Source organism: Gobio gobio (assembly GCF_949357685.1).
Source record: "Gobio gobio genome assembly, chromosome: 4".
In the NCBI taxonomy this organism is placed as follows: domain Eukaryota; kingdom Metazoa; phylum Chordata; class Actinopteri; order Cypriniformes; family Gobionidae; genus Gobio; species Gobio gobio.
The window spans coordinates 34,422,999-34,443,902 of record NC_137100.1 but is presented as its reverse complement, the minus strand read 5'-3'; the positions used below and the strand labels follow the sequence as shown (position 1 = coordinate 34,443,902).

Sequence of the window (20,904 nt, the reverse complement as noted above, 5' to 3'; positions counted from 1 at the left end):
TCACTAAAAAACGCTTTTCTGTTAGCGATCGCGTCAGTTAAGCGAGTGGGTGATCTGCACGCGCTCTCAGTGAGCGCCTCTTGTCTGGAATTTGGGCCAAACGACTCCAAAGTCGTCCTCAAACCAAGACATGGATATGTACCTAAAGTGCTTTCAACTCCGTTCAGAGCACAGGTCATTTCACTTTCAGCACTTTCATCACCGTTAGATGAAGAAGATGCTAATTTGCTCTGTCCTGTCAGAGAGCTGAAGATATACATAGAGCGTTCCGCTGCTTACAGGCAAACTGAACAGCTCTTTGAATGCTTTGGCGGCTGCACCCGAGGGTGCGCGGTTACAAAGCAGACCTTGTCACGATGGATAGTGGATGCTATCTCACTGGCTTATGAGTCTAAAGTTCCCAGCTGCCCTTTAGGCATCAAAGCCCATTCTACTAGAGGCATGGCCTCTTCGTGGGCTTGGTCTACTGGCATTTCTCTGAATGATATCTGTGCGGCGGCAGGCTGGGCCTCTCCGTCCACTTTTATCAGATTTTATAATTTAGATGTCCCGGCCTTACAGGCTGGGCTTCTTGCTGTGTAACAGATTTAACCCCTTAAGGCTCGAAAAGTCCGGTCTGGGTGAAATATTGTATAAGTCATAAGCACATTCCTTATAGGGCTTGAATTATCTGGCCATTCACTATTCTTGGCCTGACTATGTCTGGTCTATACATATATATTAATAGACTATGTCTGGTCTATACATATATATTACTACACGTATCTCGTGTGTCATTCACATTAAGGGCCCGACTCAGGTCTGGCTCATATTGAGACTTCATGATATCATATTACGGGCCCACCTAGGTTGGCCTGGGTTTGGTGTCTCCGGGCTTTAGAGCCGTTAAGCAAGCACGGCGTTTTGCATTGGTCCCCCATAGCGTTTAGCAAACGCAATACGAGAGTACTCTTGAAAGGACCTCGGTTCCCTGTGATGAGGGAACGAGTATTGCATTTGCTTGACCGTGCTTTGCTTGCTCAGGAGTCGCTACAGTCGATTAACCTGACTAACCTTCCAAGACAGGGTCTTATATACCCTTGGCTATGCAAATTCTGTTGCCCCTTGTGGCGGGAATTTAGAAGGACCTGATTGGTCCGTCCCGCCCCGCGGTCTCGCCATAGGTTGCTGCAGTTGCAGCGGCACAGCCAATCAGCACGCAGCTGCTTCCTGCTGAGAGCTGTGCAGCTGCACTGCGTGTAGGCTATATAGTATTTTTGGATTAAAATGTGCTTCAATATCTCGAGGAAAGGAATTTCCCCATAGCGTTTAGCAAACGCAATACTCGTTCCCTCATCTCAGGGAACCGAGGTTACGTTAGTAACCGAAGCGTTATTCACAATCACGAAAGTTCATTATTTGCATGCGTTTTAAAGCCTTGCCGGTTATTCGCGTGCTTATGCACCGTTTTAACGCGCAGAACGCGCGCACTAAACGCCTGTCAAACACGTGATTACTGGACTAAGTAGTCTTACTGTGCTAATACGATCAAATACACACAAGGTTAACATAAACACAGTCGGTTATGTCTAAAGTGAAAGTAAAATCGCGTTTCTTCTGTTGAACACAGACAGTTGATGGTAGCCATTGACTTCCATATTATTTCCTACAATGGGGACTTTAATGTTAATAAAACTACAAAAGGCATAGAAAATCACTCTCTGCTCTTGACTGAAAAACATTAATACAGTAGCTTTAATAAGAATCAATGTATATTTTATAGTGAAGTCTATATAGTGTTTTATTTTTACATTTATTCATTCCGTTCATACTTAAATCCTGCTGTACAGCTCTGAGCTGCCAGTGCAAATCTTTATATATATTTATTTTATATTATACTATACACTAGGAATGTGTACAAAATTTTTTTAAGTAAAGTTTTAAGTTTCATTTAGGGTTTTCAAGTCTTTTAAGTCTTCTAAGCATTTTTTTTTTCTTTCTGTTCCTGTCGCCTAAGAATAGAATAGCAAAAAACTGATGTGACAAGCCATCAGAACCCAACCGAACACAGTGGTTAAAAAAAACCGAGTTATGTATAATATATATATTATATATCTTGTATGTTAGGCTGGTTATACCTTTTGCACCCTTCTGTCATTGTATTCATCGTTTGCATTGCTAACAAACAAACCACATCCATCCCCCACACGCCTCTGCCTAGAACCGGCCCGCATAAAGCAACAATGAAAGTGAAAGGACTTTCATTGTCAGGGACAGAGATACAGCGAGCAGGAACAGTAAGTAGACCCAATGCAGTCTGCAGCCACACAAATATGATTTTGTTTTTTATATCCGTATTTTTTATATAGCATTGCTTGTCTTTTATATTCGTACGTGTGTGAGAGAGTGTGTTCCGAGAAACATATTGTAACGTACTGCTCTGAGTCAGAAGGTTGAGGATCCAAACGCAGCTTTATTGAGAGGGTAATCCACAATCGTAGTCAAAAACAAGCAAAAGGTCATACACAGGCAAGCAGTCCACACAGGCAGGAGAGACAGGCAAAAGGGTAATCCGGGAGACAGGCAAGAAATCCAAAAACCAGAGACATGAAACCAGGGAAACGCTCAGAAATGCAGTATATACAACAAACAAGACTTAGCCATATTTAACAGAATGAACAACAGGCTTATATAGGGTGAGCCAGAGCCATAAGCCGCGTTTCCACCGAAATTACCCGGAACTATTTGTACCAGGAACTTTTTTCCCAGGAACTTTTTCTCCCCCAGACCTGCTACAATCTGCGTTTCCACCGCGGTCTAAAGTACCGGGGAGATTAGGCAAATTAGTCCGGTGACGTGGGAATGCGCGCGACTGCTTAGTTATCGACGGACAGTAATCACTTTTGCGCGATACTGTCTGCAACAATAACAAGTGTAGGTGATGCAAGCAGCGCTGCTTTTGCTGATTATGTACACACATTACCAACACTGCTTATTTAAACGTGCACTTTCACCTGGTTTGACCATTTTAATGCAAAATGGGATGATGGGCAATCCAAAATCTGAATGTGTTGCAATAGCTCAATTCCAAAACAAAACATTTTCTATAAAAGGATAATGAGGTTTCAGTCATGACAGATGTGTGAAAAGTTAATTGAATGAAAACAATAGACTGAATTAAGCAGTTGAAAGATTAGGTACTAGACTGCAAGTATTTTATTTTTTATCACAATAACATCTCTTAACATTCACAAAAAAAAAATTCACATGACTAGTATTACAACATGCTTCATTAAATGCATAATTTTAGAGAATTTGAAATGAAGCAGGACCACACTTATGGCTTCACTTAAGTTGTGGTTATAAGTTATTATACGACATTCACATACCGGTAGTTATACATTTAAAAATATAATATTTGGGTTTTCTAGATATGTTTATGTGCATATTCAGAAAGACTTGCGAGCAGCAGCCCCTTTTATTTGCTTCCTACACTATATGAATACAATTAGAATGTGGTTATATAGTTAGAATGTGGAAATTAAAGACACAGTGACATTTTACACATTTTACTTTATTTTAGACAGATTAGTTCTTACAAAATTAAAATAAAAGTGTGCAAAGACAAATAAATTACTAGAACAATAAAATGAAAATATAAAATGTGAAAACAACAATATATAAAAAAGTGTATTTTTCAGGAACCTGTCCAAGAGCTGTGCCAACACGTACAATATATAAAGTACAAATGTGGTAGTGCAAATGCTTTATTCAAGCGGCTGGTCATTGTGGCTACTTCTTGAACGACTGGACAAACTGTCCAAGAACAGACAGAAACCCGGTCTGAAAGTCCCTCTGCTGCCGTCTGCTTTCTTCCGCTTCTGACTGGTGGAATGCCAGCTCTTGCCTCCTCATCTCTCCTCGGCCTGGCCATCCAGTAACAGCTGCATATATTGGTCAGGCTGTTCTTGTCCATGCTGCAGGACGGCCGGTCAGCATCCTCCATGTCCCTCAGTGCATCAAGAAAGTCACAGTCCCTTTTCCTTTTCCCTAAGTAGAAAAATTGCACAGAAACACATGGAAATTAATACACAAGGCAACCATGAAACAATAGAAACCATCAATTAATTATTTAAAGTGTTTTCACTACAAATAATGAACAATTGTTTGCCCAGCTTGAACAATGCCCAGTGTGCAATTTTTATCATGGGCAATTTAAGTTTACAATTAAAAACAACAAAACCATTAAGGATTACACATCAGTTTTTAAATATATACACATTTTTGTCAGCTTTATAACGTACTGGTGACCGCGGGGGAAAACACGCTGGTCTCCGTTGCCTGCGATTCATCAGGGCCACTCGTTACGTCTGGAAAAGCACGTTGAAAAAAGTTACTGCAACGTGTTTAAACACTGCAACGAGTTTAATAGATGATACCAAGATGATATATTTACCTTCAACCCACTCGGATTCCTGGATGGTTTCCAACAACGCATTAGCCGAGTCTTTCGTTACCGCTGCCCTAGAAAAGGACGGTCTGTGTCCCAACAACGCGTCCAGGCGGTAGGGTTGCCACCTTTGGTGTGGCAAAATAAGGGACACCCATTCATGACCCCCCCCCCCCCCAAAAAAAAAACACGTCATGAAATGATTATTTCTACATTGACAACTTTACAGCTCAATAATAAACCATAAGAAAACATGAGATCAAGTATGTGAACTTGCAACAGAACACATTTTATATTATTTTACATTTGATTATTTTATTTATTTCTAAATAACTTTTTAGTAGCCTATTTGGTGCACTTTAAAGGGATATTTCACCCAAAATGAAAATTCTGTCATCATTTACTCGCCCTCATGATGTTCCAGACCTGTATGAGTTTCTTTATTCTGCTGAACACAAAAGAAGATATTTAGAAGAATGTTTGTAACCAGGCTTCTTTGGGGGCACCATTGACTTCCATAGTAATCTTCCTATGTGTTCAACATAAAGAAATGTATACATGTTTGGAACAACTTGGGGGTGCTTAAATGATGACAGAATTTTCATTTTTGGGTGAACTGTCCCTTTAAGCAGTCATTCTGAACCAGTAATCACTTTTTTGAATTTCAAAAATGTAATTTTTTTTTAATTAATTTACTTAAATTATGACTATATTATCATGTAATTATTTGTCCCATTTTTATCAAATTTTTTTTTAAAATGTCATAAACTTTATATGACAGGATTATTGTTTATGTATGATTATAGCGTAGCTAAATTATAAATTAATAATTACATTTATTAGGCTATAATCTATTAATTAACCTGTCTAAAAAATAATAATTTTGTCTGCAAAGCTCTGATAATATTATATTAAGATATTATCCATTAAAAAAAACTATAGGCTAACTTTAGAAGCACAGATGTGTCTGTCACCGCTGTTGCTTTAAGTCAGACAGTCTGAGACACTGAAATGCTTCTCATAAAGTGTGCAGTTGGCCTGAGGTTCATCCTGAGTTACTGGACAGACCCATTGATACCTTTTTGATATTCAGCTCTATATCTGGAGATCCTCTTGCGTTTAAACGGTGGACGCGACGCGAGCTCGACATGTTTTTAAAAAACGCGCAAGTTTACAGGCACACTCTGGCACAGCGCATGTTCTCGAGACTCCGCCGCTATGGCAACAAAGCCGCTAAAACGCAATCACGCACAAATGAGCTCCTGTACTACTTATTGTGAAATTGATTTCTTTATATTTGCTATAAGTATTCTCCACACTGCAAAATCCTTGTGTGTTTATTGAACTACGTGTGGACCTATGTAAAATACGGAACAAATCGCGTCCCGTATTGGTTTGATACGGAACGCGTCATTTTGCTTGTAAATACGGGACGATTCCGTATTTTACGGGACGGGTGGCAACCCTACCAGGCGGTCATACCACTTGTTGATACGCCGGTCGGAACCGCTCCGGTTGTTATGATCCTTTAATTTCTTGTAATCTTGTCTTAATTTCTTCAACTTCTCTCTGCACTGTTTTCCAGTGTGACTGGAACCGAGTCGATATCTTCAGGTAACGTTATACCTTTTCATTGCGGGTCGCCGTTTCCAGTTCCCGCTGGATGTCCTCCTCCGCATATATGCTCAATAAAGCCTGAACCTCGTCGTCGGTCCATCGGTCAAATTTTTTGTTGAACTCCATTGTTGCAAAAAAAATATTTACTGAACGCAAAACCCACGGAACCCACCTCGCAAAAGACTTGTAAATATGGCGGTGGAAAAAAAAATAGCTGCGAGAGCTCAACCAATCAGCATGTTCAGCGCCCAAGTCCCACCCCCGAAAGTTCGGGAACTTTTGAAAAGTCCCACCTCGCAAGCAGGGCCGTTTGGAGGGGGAAATATTTACCCGGAACTTCCTTTAGACCCTGGTTCCTGCGGTCGAAACACACCGAGTTCCCCCCCAAAGTTCCTGGTTCCGGGGTAAAGTTCCTGCGGTGGAAACGCGGCTATAGAGAGAGAGAGTTGCGACAACGGAAGTTCAAAACGCTTGATAGTCACGTGATTCATGTAGACCTCGAATAGTTCCAGAAAGTGCTTTGACGGGCAATTCAAATTGATAGTCACAGTGACAGAACTGCGCTTTTTGGTAATTAATAGTCAATAAATGCATTGATTTTCAATAATTTTATTACACATCGACATGTGTATGTAGCATGAGTATGTAGTTACAGCTATGTTGTTTTTAAAATATATATTTTTTTAATGATGAATAATCTACACAAGCAGGCTTTAATGTACAAGTTATTTTGATTAAAATGTGCTGATCATTTAAAATCTTACTGATTAAACGCCTTACCTTTTAAAAGTGCATCACAAACGGTCTGTTCTGCTGTAACTCTATGGCGCGGCTGCTACTTCCGGGAACTATTGAGAGTCTCCGCGAGCCGCCATTGCTGTAAAAAAAAAACGTTCCATTGGAGTCTATGGAGTTGTCGCAACTCTCTCTCTCTCTATGGCTCTGGGGTGAGCTAACTAGTACCCCTTTTCCACCAAAGCAGAGCCAGAGCTAGATCGGAGCCAGAGCCTAGTTTCAAATCGGTTCTTTGTGTTTCCACACCCAAAGCACCACCTCGGAGCCAGGAAAAGTGGTTCTTAAGTAGCACCAAAACATTGCTGGGCTAGAACAGGGCTAGAAGTAAGAACCGATTACGTCAGGCGCTGGGGGCGGGGTCAACAAGACGAACACAAACTTTAGATCCGCCATGTTTGAAATAGCAGCTAATGGAGCTAACAGCTGCTGCTCGTTTGTAATCTCCGTCTATACAAATTACGGCGAACTACATGAATGCGTTGGATTCGCCGTGTTTTGATGCCGATGTAGGATCGTAAAGCCATGTGAATGAATAGTAACGCAGCGTTTGCATTGTTGATGGAAGGCTTGTTCGCAGCGGTGCTGTGCAGACCGATTGGCGTATGATAACGAGTCCAGCGAGAGCATATGACTCCTTATGCTTCTGATTCACTCATGCGTTTTTTTCACTCATACGTGGATCGGTCTGCGCAGTGACGATGCATCTCGAACAAGCCTGGTGTGTTTATGTTTCCCGCAAGCTTGGTGTGTGTGTGTTTCCCGCTGCCCAGGGTTGCCAGGTTTTCACAACAAACCCACCCAATTGCTACTCAAAACAAGCCCAATCGCGTTCCAGGGGGGGATTCCCCAGTAAAAATCATATTTGGGGGTAAAATATGTGTTTTTTGGCACTAAAATTCGCATTCCCGGGGCTTAATATCACATAATTGGGGTTGCTTCATCCCGCGGACATGAAAAAACAGCCCGCGGCAAAACCACATACTTGGCAACATTGCCGCTGCCTCGCTAGCTTTGCTGAGAGAGATGAGACGTATATAGTGACGTAAGACATGGCTCTGTTGTGGCTCTCAGCCCGTGGAAAAGCAAACCGGTTCTTAGAAGGCTCCTCAGTCGAACCAACTATGAACTGGGACTAGCTCTGGCTCTGAATTAGCTCTGGCTCTGCTTTGGTGGAAAAGGGGTATAGGTAATGGGGTGCAGGTGGATGTAATCAATGGGTGTTGAAGAGTCCGGGCAAAGGATTATGGGAGATGTAGTCCTTGATGGAGTGACAGTCTGGAGTGGAGTGCCCTGGTGGTTCTCAAAGGCACTCACACTGGTGAATTGTGACATATAAACATAGCTGCTAGGTTTAATTATTGAATACCGTGTTAACACAGGGGGTATGGGATCAGATTCCTACCTTATGTATTGGGGTCATGCATAAAAAAATAATAAGCGTGAATCAAAATGTTAAAAACACGTGAAAATATAACAAATCAATTATTTAAACAAGTTTAAAATTATATTGTTTAAAACTGAATCATGAATTCAGAATGATCTGAATCGCTTACAAAATCATGTTTTCTGCTCTTATTTTCGTTTTTTTATGTCTGTGCTCTTTTCTCCTTTGCTCTTGTTTCCACATTCTGCGCTTGTGGTTTCAAATTTTGCAGTTTGAGTTTCATGTAAATTAGGGCGGGTCTTAGCATCACCATTGGTCCACTAGTTCTAGATTGAAAGCTCATCCTCAAGCCAATCAATCGAAGAGGGAAGTTTACTCCAATGCGACTCATGCCGCAGTTCAGCCAGCCTGTTGAGCTGAGTATATTGCGTTCTCTATCACTATATCTGCAAGGAAATACATTGTTGTATTGTTATGAATATAAACTTAGGACTCTATTATTTTGTATGATAGACGTTTTAGGGGGGTTTCTCGTAATTAAGGCAGTCAATTTAACGTTATCACTTACTGATGCTTGACTGGCCATCCAGCAGCCGCTGTTGAGCTACGAGTATAAGAGCTTTGTTGTGCAGCATAATAGCGTCATTCGTTATTATGGCAGTTTGGACAAGTGTGCAGATACACTCGCGATGTGTGATTGACAGCTCCGAACATTATAAAGAGAGTGTTCTTTGATCGCTTTCTGTAGTTTAATCATTTAATAAAAGATTAGTTTCATGCTTCTAACAGAAACGATGTGAAGTTTATCGTTTTAGTCACTGGCTTGATTCACTGATGCATTACGCTTAGGGCCTCAAGACAGCCAGCGGCGGGACTGACAGTATTAAACGATTTAGAAAGAAAGTCTGCGTGAACTTGAATGATTAGCTGCACATCAGAAATCACTGATCACAGATCAGGCATTAATGAACACTGTTACTCACTGTTTGTGGTGGTGCTGTCGAATCCATATGGTAAAAGTCTGTTTGTAGCCTAAAGCCCGTGCTGACATCGCGACTGATAAACTGAATCCATTCTCTCCTAATTCTCTGGGCGGGCAAAGCAGAGGAAGGGGAGGTAACCTTTCCCTGTATGACGACATATAGGGAAGATTCCTGATCGCCTCGTCTGAGCTCTCACTTTCTCAAAGGCAGAGCAGGACAACCAGAACTCGGTTTACACCTATCGAAATTTCTAGCCACTTGGGGACCATATACAGGCTTGAACTCATATTAATGTTAAAAAACCTCATAAAAAGAAAATTTCATGCAATGGGACCTTTAAGCAATGTGCTTTTATGCTAACATCCTAAAGCCATGCTAACTACAATATGACAATATAGTTTTAAAAGTAATATTGACTGAAAAGTCATTTAATTTAGGCATTTTGTGTAAAATGCGTCACACCAAAAGGGAACTGAAGCAGGAGTGCCGGATATACTTGATTTTTTGGAAAACATGAAGAGAGAAAACTCACCTTGTAACTTTCAGTGTACTTCTGAGGTGTTCTTCCTCCTGAAAGAAGAAGGACCCCCACTCCCCAGAGGTCTCCAAACAATTGGCCATTTAAAAAAAGGAATATCGCGTCACACCATATGATATCCATTTTTGGGACAAAACGTCTCAGGTTATGACTATAACCATAGTTCCCTGAGAAGGGAACGAAACACTGCGTCCACTAGGGACAGCTCTGGGAACTCCCACAGCGTGATAGCGTCTGATGCACGTATGTTAACTTAGCCGATGGCAAGAGTGAGCGTCACGGGCCGTCCAGGAAAGGATAAATACACGTCCAGGAAAGGATAAATACACATCCGGTCCGATGGCACTTCAGCTAAACTGCCGAAGCAAGGGATCACAGGGATGCAGGGAGTATGGCAAAGGGACGCAGTTTTTCGTTCCCTTCTCAGGGAACTATGGTTATAGTCATAACCTGAGAAGTTCCCTTTCGAGGGAACTTCACACTGCGTCCACTAGGGACAGCTCTGGGAATGAAATACCAAAATGCCATAATACCAAATGCCTGTCGTGTGAAACTGTGGCACATTCAAGACAGAAGCACTGAAGAACCTGGAGCACATTCCAGGTCAAGATCATAGTATCTCACAAACGTAAGAGGCGAGGACCAACCGGTCGCATCGCAGACTTCTTTGAGGGAAACCCCCCCAAAATCAAGGCCTTAGAGGCCGCCATACTCCTAGTAGAGTGGGCTCTGACAGCTAAGGGACACTGCTGACCAGAAGACCCATAAGCCAGTGAGATAGCCTCGACTATCCACTTGCTCATTGTATGTTTGGACGCAGGGAGACCTCTGTTCTGAGGTCCAAAACAAACAAACAATTGATCCGCTTTCCTCCACAGGGCATCTCTGTGGACATAAGCATCCAGTGCTCGCACTGGACATACAAGGTTAAATCTTTCCTAGTCTGGATTAACAAATGGAGGAGGACAGAGAGCTTGCAGCACTATAGGCCGTGGAACATTGGTTAACACCTTCGGAACATACCCTAATCTAGGGCAAAGGAAAGCTTTAACCATCCCTGGTGAAAACTCCAAGCACGAAGGGGATATTGATAAGGCCTGAAGGTCTCCTACTCTCTTAATAGAAGAGATGGCAAGAAGGAAGATGGTTTTTTAGAGTCAGAAAATTTTCTGAGATGATGCCAAGTGGCTCGAACGGAGCCGCAGATAAACCTTCCAACACTATAGCCAAATCCTAAGTAGGAACTCTAGTGTGCACCGCAGGCCTCAGCCTCCTAGTGCCACGAAGGAAACAAGTTACCAACAGGTTCCTCCCCACAGTAATACCATCCACATGGTCATGGTAAGCTGAAATAAATGACACATACACCTTTAGTGTAGCAGGGGACAACCCAGAAGAGAAACGCTCTTGTAGAAAATCTAGCACTGAACCAACAGGGCAGTTGACTGGATCTAATTGTCAAACTTGACACCAAGAAGTGAGCAACCTCCGCTTCAGGGCATATAGTCTCCTCGTGGACAAAGCTCTGGAGCTGAGAATGGTCTCCACTACCTCGGTAGAGAGACCAGACTCTATGAGCTCAGCCCCCTCAGCGGCCAAACCCACAGGTTCCACATTTCTGGGCGGGGGTGAAATATTGAGCCCTCCGCCTGAGATAGAAGATCCCTCCTGATCGGAATCTTCCAGGGTGAGCCATCGAGCAGTGCTACGAGGTTCGAGAACCAAATCCGGCTCGGCCAGTAAGGAGCTACTAGCAGTAGACTTATCCCCTCCCGGCGAACTTTCTCCAGAACTCCCTGGAGCAGAACAACTGGGGGAAAAGCGTACAGACGCCGCCTCGGCCACGTCTGTACCATGGCATCCAGTCCGAGAGGAGCTGGATGTGTCAACGAGAACCTGAGCGGCCTTCCATTACCGCTCCCCAGCCCGTGAGAGAGGCATCTGTCGTCAGGGTGACTCGACGACATTGTGCCCCCAACACAGGACCTTGGGACAGGAACCAGGCTTTCTTCCATATGACCAAGGCGCGGATACACCGCCGCGTGATCTTGATCATACGAAAAGGGTTCCCCCTCAGGGAAAACCCTCTGGTCCTGAGCCACCACTGTAAGGGTCTCATGTACAGCAGGCCAAAAGGAATCACGTGAGAGTGCCGACCTGGCCCACCGTATCTCTGAGGTGGATCACGAGATGTGACACTCTCTTTTTGCTGCTGCCTGTATGAAGAGCCTGACGGCTGGGGCTGAGGGTTGGTGGCGGCGCGGAAGATATTTTTTAAATGCCTCCGCTTGTTTTTCATTTTCCTGGAATCTGTCGACGACTATATTTACAGTGTCGCCGAACAGAGCAGCAGGTTCAATTGCCACATCAAGGAGGAAAGCCCTGTCTTTGTCCTTAATGTCAGACAAATTGAGCCACAGATGTCTCTCTGTCGCCTGGCTTAGACCGCCCAATAGCTCTAGCGGTCTCCTTGGTGGCTCTCAGAGATAAATCCGTGGCCCGACGCAGTTCGCGAACTGCCTCAGGTCTCTCCGTTTCACCGCCATCCAAATCCCCCAGCAGTTCAGCCTGGTACGCTTGCAATATACTCATTGTATGCAAACACGCACCAGCCTGCCCTGCTGCCGTGTACACTTTCCCCACCAGCCCTGATGTTGTTTTTAATGGTTTAGTGGGGAGCGTGGGGGCCTTCAGGGACGATGTCGAAGCAGGGGACAGATAACTCGCAAGTGTCTGATCCACTTTAGGCATCGCCCCATAACCATATTCTTTCAGCCCCCTTATATCACTATATGTTTTAACTTGAGGGCTGAAAAGACTTGATGAATATGGTTTCTTCCATGATCTACACAGCTCGCTTCAAAGTATTTGAAGACAGACGCCAACATGGCTAATTTCCTCCTGGACAGGTAAGGTTCATCTGGCTAACAATGTTTTTGAAATGGACATTTCAAATATTCATGACAGTCGAACAAAGTTATGCATGTTCGTGCAAAGTATAACGTTAGGTTAGCGCATATGGAGGAGGTGGAGCAGCCTACGTTCCTGCTGATAATTAATAATTATATTATAGCCATATAATAATTTTCAACGGCTCTGCTGCAGCCTATCTGGCAACCTCGAGTCAGGGGGGAGGGAGAGAGGGGATATACCGCTCTACAGTAATTTGAAAGTGATTGCAGTACCAGTTTTGGCCACAATCCTACATACAGTTCCTTTAAGGGTGGCGTCAAAATATTATGCCTAAACTTTTAGTCAAGCAGACTCACAAGTAGACATCTGGGTTATCAATATATAATACAATAAACATAAAATTAATTCATTTTCTTATTTTTATTCAAAATCAAAAAATTTTGAAATGTGCTTGGGACAGTCAAGCCATATGAGCTTTTTCTGGTTTGGCTGAAAACTGTGAAAAAATTAAAGATTAATCCCATGAATGCTCTGTATGTTCATATAACAGCACTTTCTGAATAATATCACCACAGTTTTTGACATATTTTTTTATAATTTACTTAACTTTGACATATTGGACCAAAAAAAGGCCATGTCATGTCAACCACCCAGATACAAATTGGCTGGGGACATGTAGTTCTCACTTATTTTTTCATAGTGATGATCAGCCAATAAAGTGATAATCAAATCAAGTGTATTTAAATCTGTTTCAGGGTGACTAAACAACACTCAGTTTGTTTAAAAAGAAGAAAGAAAATCAAAAAATGATCAAGCACCAAGTCCAACAAAATGAAATTAGTGAAGGTAAGATTTTGGAATAATAAATTATGGGGGAAACATTGTTCTTTATTGTCTTTATTATTAACTAATTACATGTCAAAAATACTATAACCTTGAACCTGAAGTTCATATTCCAAAAATACACAACAAACAAACAACACTATGTTCTCCATCTTAAAGGAAACTACTTTATAATTGAGACGGGCAAGTCTGACAATACACGGAAGCAGATTTTACATGATCTCCTTCAACAAAGACCTGGTTTGAAGGAGGTGCACAGTGTGAGCAAGTGTGATGTGATTCTGGTTTTCTGCACCATTTGTTCACGGACAGGAACTGACATTGATGCTGCACTGAATAAACTTAAATGTTCAGGTAACAAAATTTAAGCACCAGACAAGGACTTAGTAGAAATATTATGTACCCATTTATCTTATGTGTCTTTATTAGAAACAGAATTCAAACCAGCTATTTTTATGGTGCTTCATCACACACTTGAGCCAGAGAAGATCATAGAAGACAGCAGCCGATATGTGACCAGGATGAATACACTCACTGTGGACTTTCTGTTCCATGAAGATTCGGGTTTGTTGAAATGCAAAAGGAATGATGAGGCGCTGACCAAAATTGTTCAACCTTTTAAGGTATACCTCTTTGAGTTTATTTTTAACCTTGAGTTTTGTGTGTGAAAACGAATTGTGTGGATATTAATTAATAATAATACTGAACTATAATGTATAAGAAATGTGGGCACAGTAAAACACTGAGTTCTTTTCCAAGACTTGCTTGAGCAATGTACATACTGTACAGTACCCGTCTGACAATATCATTCAGCATAAACCCATAAACCCAGCATAAAATTCAGCATAAACCCAGTGACAACTGGAGATTCACCTGTAGTCAACAGCAAAAGAATAGACTGTACAGAAATTGAAATCTACAGGTAACGCTAATAAACATGGAATATACCAAGTCATGCAATGCTAATGCTGTTAACATTAACAATTTGAAAACAAAGTATAACAATAATAACTAGATAACAAAGTTTGTCAGCCAAGAAAGTTTTAAAAAGTTTTAAAAGCTTAAAGTTTGAAGATTTTCAGTTTAAAGTAGTTTAAAGTTTGACGGTTTTGAAGTCAATACAGTCTATCAGAAAATAGATAGATAGATAGATAGATAGATAGATAGATAGATAGATAGATAGATAGATAGATGGATGGATGGATGGATGGATGGATGGATGGATGGATGGACGGACGGACGGACGGACGGACGGACGGACGGACGGACGGACGGACGGACAGACAGACAGACAGACAGACAGACAGACAGACAGACAGACAGACAGACAGACAGACAGACAGACAGATAGATAGATAGATAGATAATAGATAGATAGATAGATAGATAGATAGATAGATAGATAGATAGATAGATAGATAGATAGATAGATAGATAGATAGATAGATAGATAGATAGATAGATAGATAGATAGATAGATAGATAGATAGATAGATAGATAGAAAAAGTCGCTAGATAGTGTTTATGACAGGCCAATCTCAGGAATTTGGGTATCAAAATTATTTCCGAACTTCCCAGTGGTAAACATGACATCAGAGGGCGTTCATGTGCAATGTTTACCTAGGAAACTCATATTTATGATAATTCCGATATAGCACATGAAGGCAGCATACGAGTTGTAAATTTAGCCAGCATTGGTCTGAAATATTATTAATTGGTAATTCAACAAAGTGGTCTGTTTGCAGAGATTGAACTGACATTTTTGGATTACAAAAATGAAGAATATATTGTATATTTCAAATGTTATTATTGTATGTTCTGAATGTTCAAAACATTTGATCTAATAATAATATATGCTGTTCTCCCTTTAGAAACAATGTAATTTGCATCCTATCATCAGCTGTATCTTGGCTCCCGTTTTTTGGCTGTGGCACATGGTAAGAAACTTCTAACGAGCATGAGTAGATGACGACAATTTTTATTTGGGATGCAATATCCCAATAGAACTATTTAAAGCTGCAGTGCGAAATTTTTTGGGGGTAAAAAATGTTTCAAAATCAATTTCTGAGTAAGTATACAACAAGCCAGTATTCAAAACTATCTCCTTACCTTAGCCCCATTCACAAAAGTAAGCTTGTAATAATGTGTTATAATTAGAGAAGTATGGTGGATTTCTGCAGGAAATTCAAGCATGTCTTTGTGTCATTATGCCACGTCTGTATACATAAAGAAAGAGTCCGGCTAGTAGTAGTAACGCACGTGAGGAGCGGACCGCATGTTCTTCAGCGGCTCATTTATAGCCTATTCTCACAGCAGCTGGAGTAAATAAACTTACCATTTTGATGGCGGATTGTAATCCAGAAAGGCCCAAATCAATGACAACTGCACTTTAAAAAAAAAGTCTCGTAATCATAAGGGAACCTTTTTTAGTGCTATATAGCACCAATTTTGGTGCTTCAGTGGTTCTTCAGAGGTGCTATATAGCACCTTAGTCAAAGAACCGGTGAAGAACCTCTGAAGAACCGGTGAAGAACCTCTGAAGAACCGCTGAAGAACCACTGAAGCACCAAAAATGGTGCTATATAGCACTAAAGAAGGTTCCCCTATGATTACGAGCCAAGAACTATTTTTGGTGCCATATAGAACCTTTTTTTTTTTTAGAGTGTGGAGATTCACCTGTAGTCAACAGCAAAAGAATAGACTGTACAGAAATTGAAATCTACAGGTAACGCTAATAAACATGAAATATACCAAGTCACGCAATGCTAATGCTGTTAACATTAACAGTTTGAAAACAAAGTATAACAATAATAACTAGATAAAAAAGGTTGTCAGGCCAGAAAGTTTGAAAAAGTTTTAAAAGCTTAAAGTTTGAAGATTTTCAGTTTAAAGTAGTTTAAAGTTTGACGGTTTTGAAGTCAATACAGTCTATCAGAAAATAGATAGACAGATAGACAGATAGATAGATAGATAGATAGATAGATAGATAGACAGACAGACAGACAGACAGACAGACAGACAGACAGACAGACAGACAGACAGACAGACAGACAGACAGACAGACAGACAGACAGACAGACAGACAGACAGACAGACAGACAGACAGACAGACAGACAGACAGACAGACAGACAGATAGATAGATAGATAGATAGATAGATAGATAGATAGATAGATAGATAGATAGATAGATAGATAGATAGATAGATAGATAGATAGATAGATAGATAGATAGATAGATAGATAGATAGATAGTGTTTATGACATGCCCATCTCAGGAATTTGGGTATCAAAATTATTTCCGAACTTCCCAGTGGTAAACATGACATCAGAGGGCGTTCATGTGCAATTTTTTACCTAGGAAACTCATATTTACGATAATTCCGATATAGCACGTGAAGGCAGCATAAGAGTTGTACATTTAGCCAGCATTGGTCTGAAATATTATTAATTGGTAATTCAACAAAGTGGTCTGTTTGCAGAGATTGAACTGACATTTTTGGATTACAAAAATGAAGAATATATTGTATTTTTCAAATGTTATTATTGTATGTTCTGAATGTTCAAAACATTTGATCTAATAATAATATATGCTGTTCTCCCTTTAGAAACAATGTAATTTGCATCCTATCATCAGCTGTATCTTGGCTCCCGTTTTTTGGCTGTGGCACATGGTAAGAAACTTCTAACGAGCATGAGTAGATGACGACAATTTTTATTTGGGATGCAATATCCCAATAGAACTATTTAAAGCTGCAGTGCGAATTTTTTTTTGGGTAAAAAATGTTTCAAAATCAATTTCTGAGCAAGTATACAACAAGCCAGTATTCAAAACTATCTCCTTACCTTAGCCCCATTCACAACGGTAAGCTTGTAATAATGTGTTATAATTAGAGTAGTATGGTGGATTTCTGCAGGAAATTCAAGCATGTCTTTGTGTCATTATGCCACGTCTGTATACATAAAGAAAGAGTCCGGCTAGTAGTAGTAACGCACATGAGGAGCGGACCGCATGTTCTTCAGCTGCTCATTTATAGCCTATTCTCACAGCAGCTGGAGTAAATAAACTTACCATTTTGATGGCGGATTGTAATCCAGAAAGGCCCAAATCAGTGACAACTGGAGATTCACCTGTAGTCAACAGCAAAAGAATAGACTGTACAGAAATTGAAATCTACAGGTAACGCTAATAAACATGAAATATACCAAGTCACGCAATGCTAATGCTGTTAACATTAACAATTTGAAAACAAAGTATAACAATAATAACTAGATAAAAAAGTTTGTCAGGCCAAAGTTAGATTTTTTTTTTAAAAGCTTAAAGTTTGAAGATTTTCAGTTTAAAGTAGTTTAAAGTTTGACGGTTTTTAAGTCAATACAGTCTATCAGAAAATAGATAGATAGATAGATAGATAGATAGATAGATAGATAGATAGATAGATAGATAGATAGATAGATAGATAGATAGATAGATAGATAGATAGATAGATAGATAGATAGATAGATAGATAGATAGATAGATAGATAGATAGATAGATAGATAGAAATAGTTGCTAGATTGTGTTTATGACACGCCCATCTCAGGAATTTGGGTATCAAAATTATTTCCGAACTTCCCACTGGTAAACATGACATCAGAGGGCGTTCATGTGCAATTTTTTACCTAGGAAACTCATATTTATGATAATTCCGATATAGCACGTGAAGGCAGCATAAGAGTTGTAAATTTAGCCAGCATTGGTCTGAAATATTATTAATTGGTAATTCAACAAAGTGGTCTGTTTGCAGAGATTGAACTGACATTTTTGGATTACAAAAATGAAGAATATATTGTATTTTTCAAATGTTATTATTGTATGTTCTGAATGTTCAAAACATTTGATCTAATAATAATATATGCTGTTCTCCCTTTAGAAACAATGTAATTTGCATCCTATCATCAGCTGTATCTTGGCTCCCGTTTTTTGGCTGTGGCACATGGTAAGAAACTTCTAACGAGCATGAGTAGATGACGACAATTTTTATTTGGGATGCAATATCCCAATATAACTATTTAAAGCTGCAGTGCGAAAATTTGTTTTGGTAAAAAATTATCCAAAATCAATTTCTGAGCAGGTATCCAACAAGCCAGTATTCAAAACTATCTCCTTACCTTAGCCCCATTCACAACAGTAAGCTTGTAATAATGTGTTATAATTAGAGATGTATGGTGGATTTCTGCAGGAAATTCAAGCATGTCTTTGTGTCATTATGCCACGTCTGTATACATAAAGAAAGAGTCCGGCTAGTAGTAGTAACGCACGTGTTGGGTCTGGAAACTCGCATTGACAGGGTTCAATCCGAGGGGCGGGATAAACGGTTGTCTTTCAAATTCCCTCTGCACACAATTGGATGGCGCCATGAGCGCCACAACCAACCAGAGCAAAGAAGAAGGTGAAGCCGAGCTAACGATAGTTGATTGACTTTCGCCGTATCCGGTCGGCAAAACTTCGTAGATATATTCTTTTCTTAAGTGCCGTTCTTTGTTCTTTTCTCAAAGAAAAGCTTAACTCCAAGTCTTCCAGCGTTACGGCCAAAGCCGATTCAAAAGACCGCTGTTCGTCAGCTTCTTTGTTTACGAGTAGCACGCAGAACCTCCGCAACTCTGCCTTGACGTGCCGTCATTATGTTAAGCTCGCCCACCGACTCTGCCTGACCAGAGTTAGGTTTTTCCAGCTCTCAGGTCTACCGAGAGTTGCTAGACTACACTCGTGGCAAAATAAATGTTCTGCCGCTAGGGTGCGTCTAGATTTCTAGGCTATATCAGATGAGATTATTTGGGTAAACTGGTCATCTTTTGCATTTGCAACAGTTAACTGAATTCAAGTTTGCATTTTTTTTCTACAGATAAGAAGAGGCATGCATGGAACACAAACACATGAAGAGAAAGACCATTTATTTCTTAAATGAGATCGTTACTCATTATTACATTGTCATTAACAAGAAATTATAATATGCTCTATAATGTGTTAAGCTTTTTTAATATGTGCAAATAGATAATTGTTATAATAACGTTATAGCCTGAACATCAACCTTCCGATTGAGAAATTCAGTGTTACAACTGAATTACAGTTGAATTACTTCCATTGTACTTGTGAGTGGAAATTAAACTATAACATAATAGTATATAACTGTTTTGTTAATTACTCACCCTTGTGTCATTCCAAACCAGTAAGGCCTTCGTTCATCTTCGAAACACAAATTAAGATATTTTAGATGAAATCCGATAGCGATATATATGTATGTATGTATGTATGTATGTATCCTGATTGTACCTAAGATTTTGTTTATCCGTCCTAGCCCTGAGTGCAAAGGGTTGGGTTGGGGAAAGGGGGAGGGCATGGGTAATAGTGGTCTAATAAGTTTTCTTTCTAGTATGGCAAAATGTTTTGTATGCTTTTTCAAAAATAAAAAACACTAAATTACAAAAAAAAAAGAAATCCGATAGCGATTTCTACTTAGTTTAACCCATAGAAATAAGATTTGTAAAATAAATGAATATATTTTGGTTCATAATATTTTTGACGTGAATAATAAAGCCAATTAATTTAGATACTTTTTTTCAGTGCATAATAGAATAAAAGATTTGTGCCTTTAAATAGTAAATGTTAAATGTAAATAGTACAATTAAAATTGAATTGAATAATCTTTACATATTTTAATTGAATAACTGAATAATCCTTAATCAATTATTCAATATTCAATTGGTTCACATTATGAAATAAATGTTTTTCTCCAAAACATGTTGGGAACAATTATTTGCCCCCTTTTATTAAATACTTTTTACAACCTCCTTTTTCCAAGATAACAGCTCTGAGTCTTCTTCTATAATGCCTGATGAGTTTGGAGAACACCTGACAAGAGATCAGAGACCATTCCTCCATACAGAATCTCTCCAGATCCTTCAGATTCCCAGATCCATGTTGGCGCTTCTTCTCATCTGTTTAGCCCACTCATTTTCTATAGGGTTCAGGTCAGGGACTGGGATGGCCATTGCAGATGCTTGGTTTTGTGCTCAGTGACCCATTTTTGTTTTGATTTTTATGTTTGTTTTTGGATAACTGTCCTATTGGAAGATCCAAACATGGCCCATTATAAGATTTCTAGCACAGGCTGTCAGGTTTAGATTTTTTATCTGTTGGTATTTGATCGAATCCATGATGCCATGTATCTGAACAAGATGTCCAGGACCTCTGGCAGAAAATTAGGCCCACAGCATTAAAGATCCAGCAGCGTATTTCATTTTACACATGGGGTACTTTTTTTATTCCTGTGTGCACCAAACCCATATTAAGTGTTTGCTGCCCAAAAGCTATTTTTGTTTGTTTCATCTGTCCATAGAACATTTGAAAAGTAACTGACAC

At 40.1% G+C, this 20,904-nt stretch overlaps 1 protein-coding gene across 8 annotated transcripts; it reads left to right on the top strand.

Annotated features, from left to right (window-relative positions):
* The first annotated feature begins 2,172 nt into the window (after nt 1–2,172).
* On the top strand, nt 2,173–20,345 carry LOC307125337 (uncharacterized protein). 8 transcript variants are annotated; one of them, XR_013816376.1, is made up of 8 exons: nt 2,173–2,276; nt 13,415–13,505; nt 13,662–13,856; nt 13,938–14,125; nt 15,374–15,439; nt 17,110–17,175; nt 19,388–19,769; nt 19,989–20,277. XR_013816376.1 is itself a non-coding variant. In XM_079815150.1 (8 exons), exons 2-8 carry the CDS (start codon nt 13,466–13,468, stop codon nt 19,448–19,450), a joined length of 684 nt encoding a protein of 227 aa, XP_079671276.1. In that variant the 5' UTR covers nt 2,173–2,276; nt 13,415–13,465; the 3' UTR covers nt 19,451–20,278. The 8 variants fall into 8 exon arrangements, 6 of the variants coding, with proteins under 6 accessions (XP_079671276.1, XP_079671278.1, XP_079671274.1 ...); XM_079815150.1 differs by adding an exon at nt 18,416–18,481 and having other exon boundaries at nt 19,388–20,278; XM_079815148.1 differs by adding an exon at nt 18,416–18,481 and having other exon boundaries at nt 2,183–2,276; nt 13,932–14,125; nt 19,388–20,341.
* Nucleotides 20,346–20,904: the final 559 nt, after the last annotated feature.

Coding starts and splice junctions, on each gene's coding strand:
- LOC307125337 (XM_079815148.1), top strand. CDS start 13,466: ATGATCAAGCACCAAGTCCAACAAAATGAAATTAGTGAAG. Junction 13,857..13,931: donor GAATAAACTTAAATGTTCAG/GTAACAAAATTT, acceptor TGTCTTTATTAG/AAACAGAATTCAAACCAGCT. Junction 14,126..15,373: donor AAATTGTTCAACCTTTTAAG/GTATACCTCTTT, acceptor TTCTCCCTTTAG/AAACAATGTAATTTGCATCC.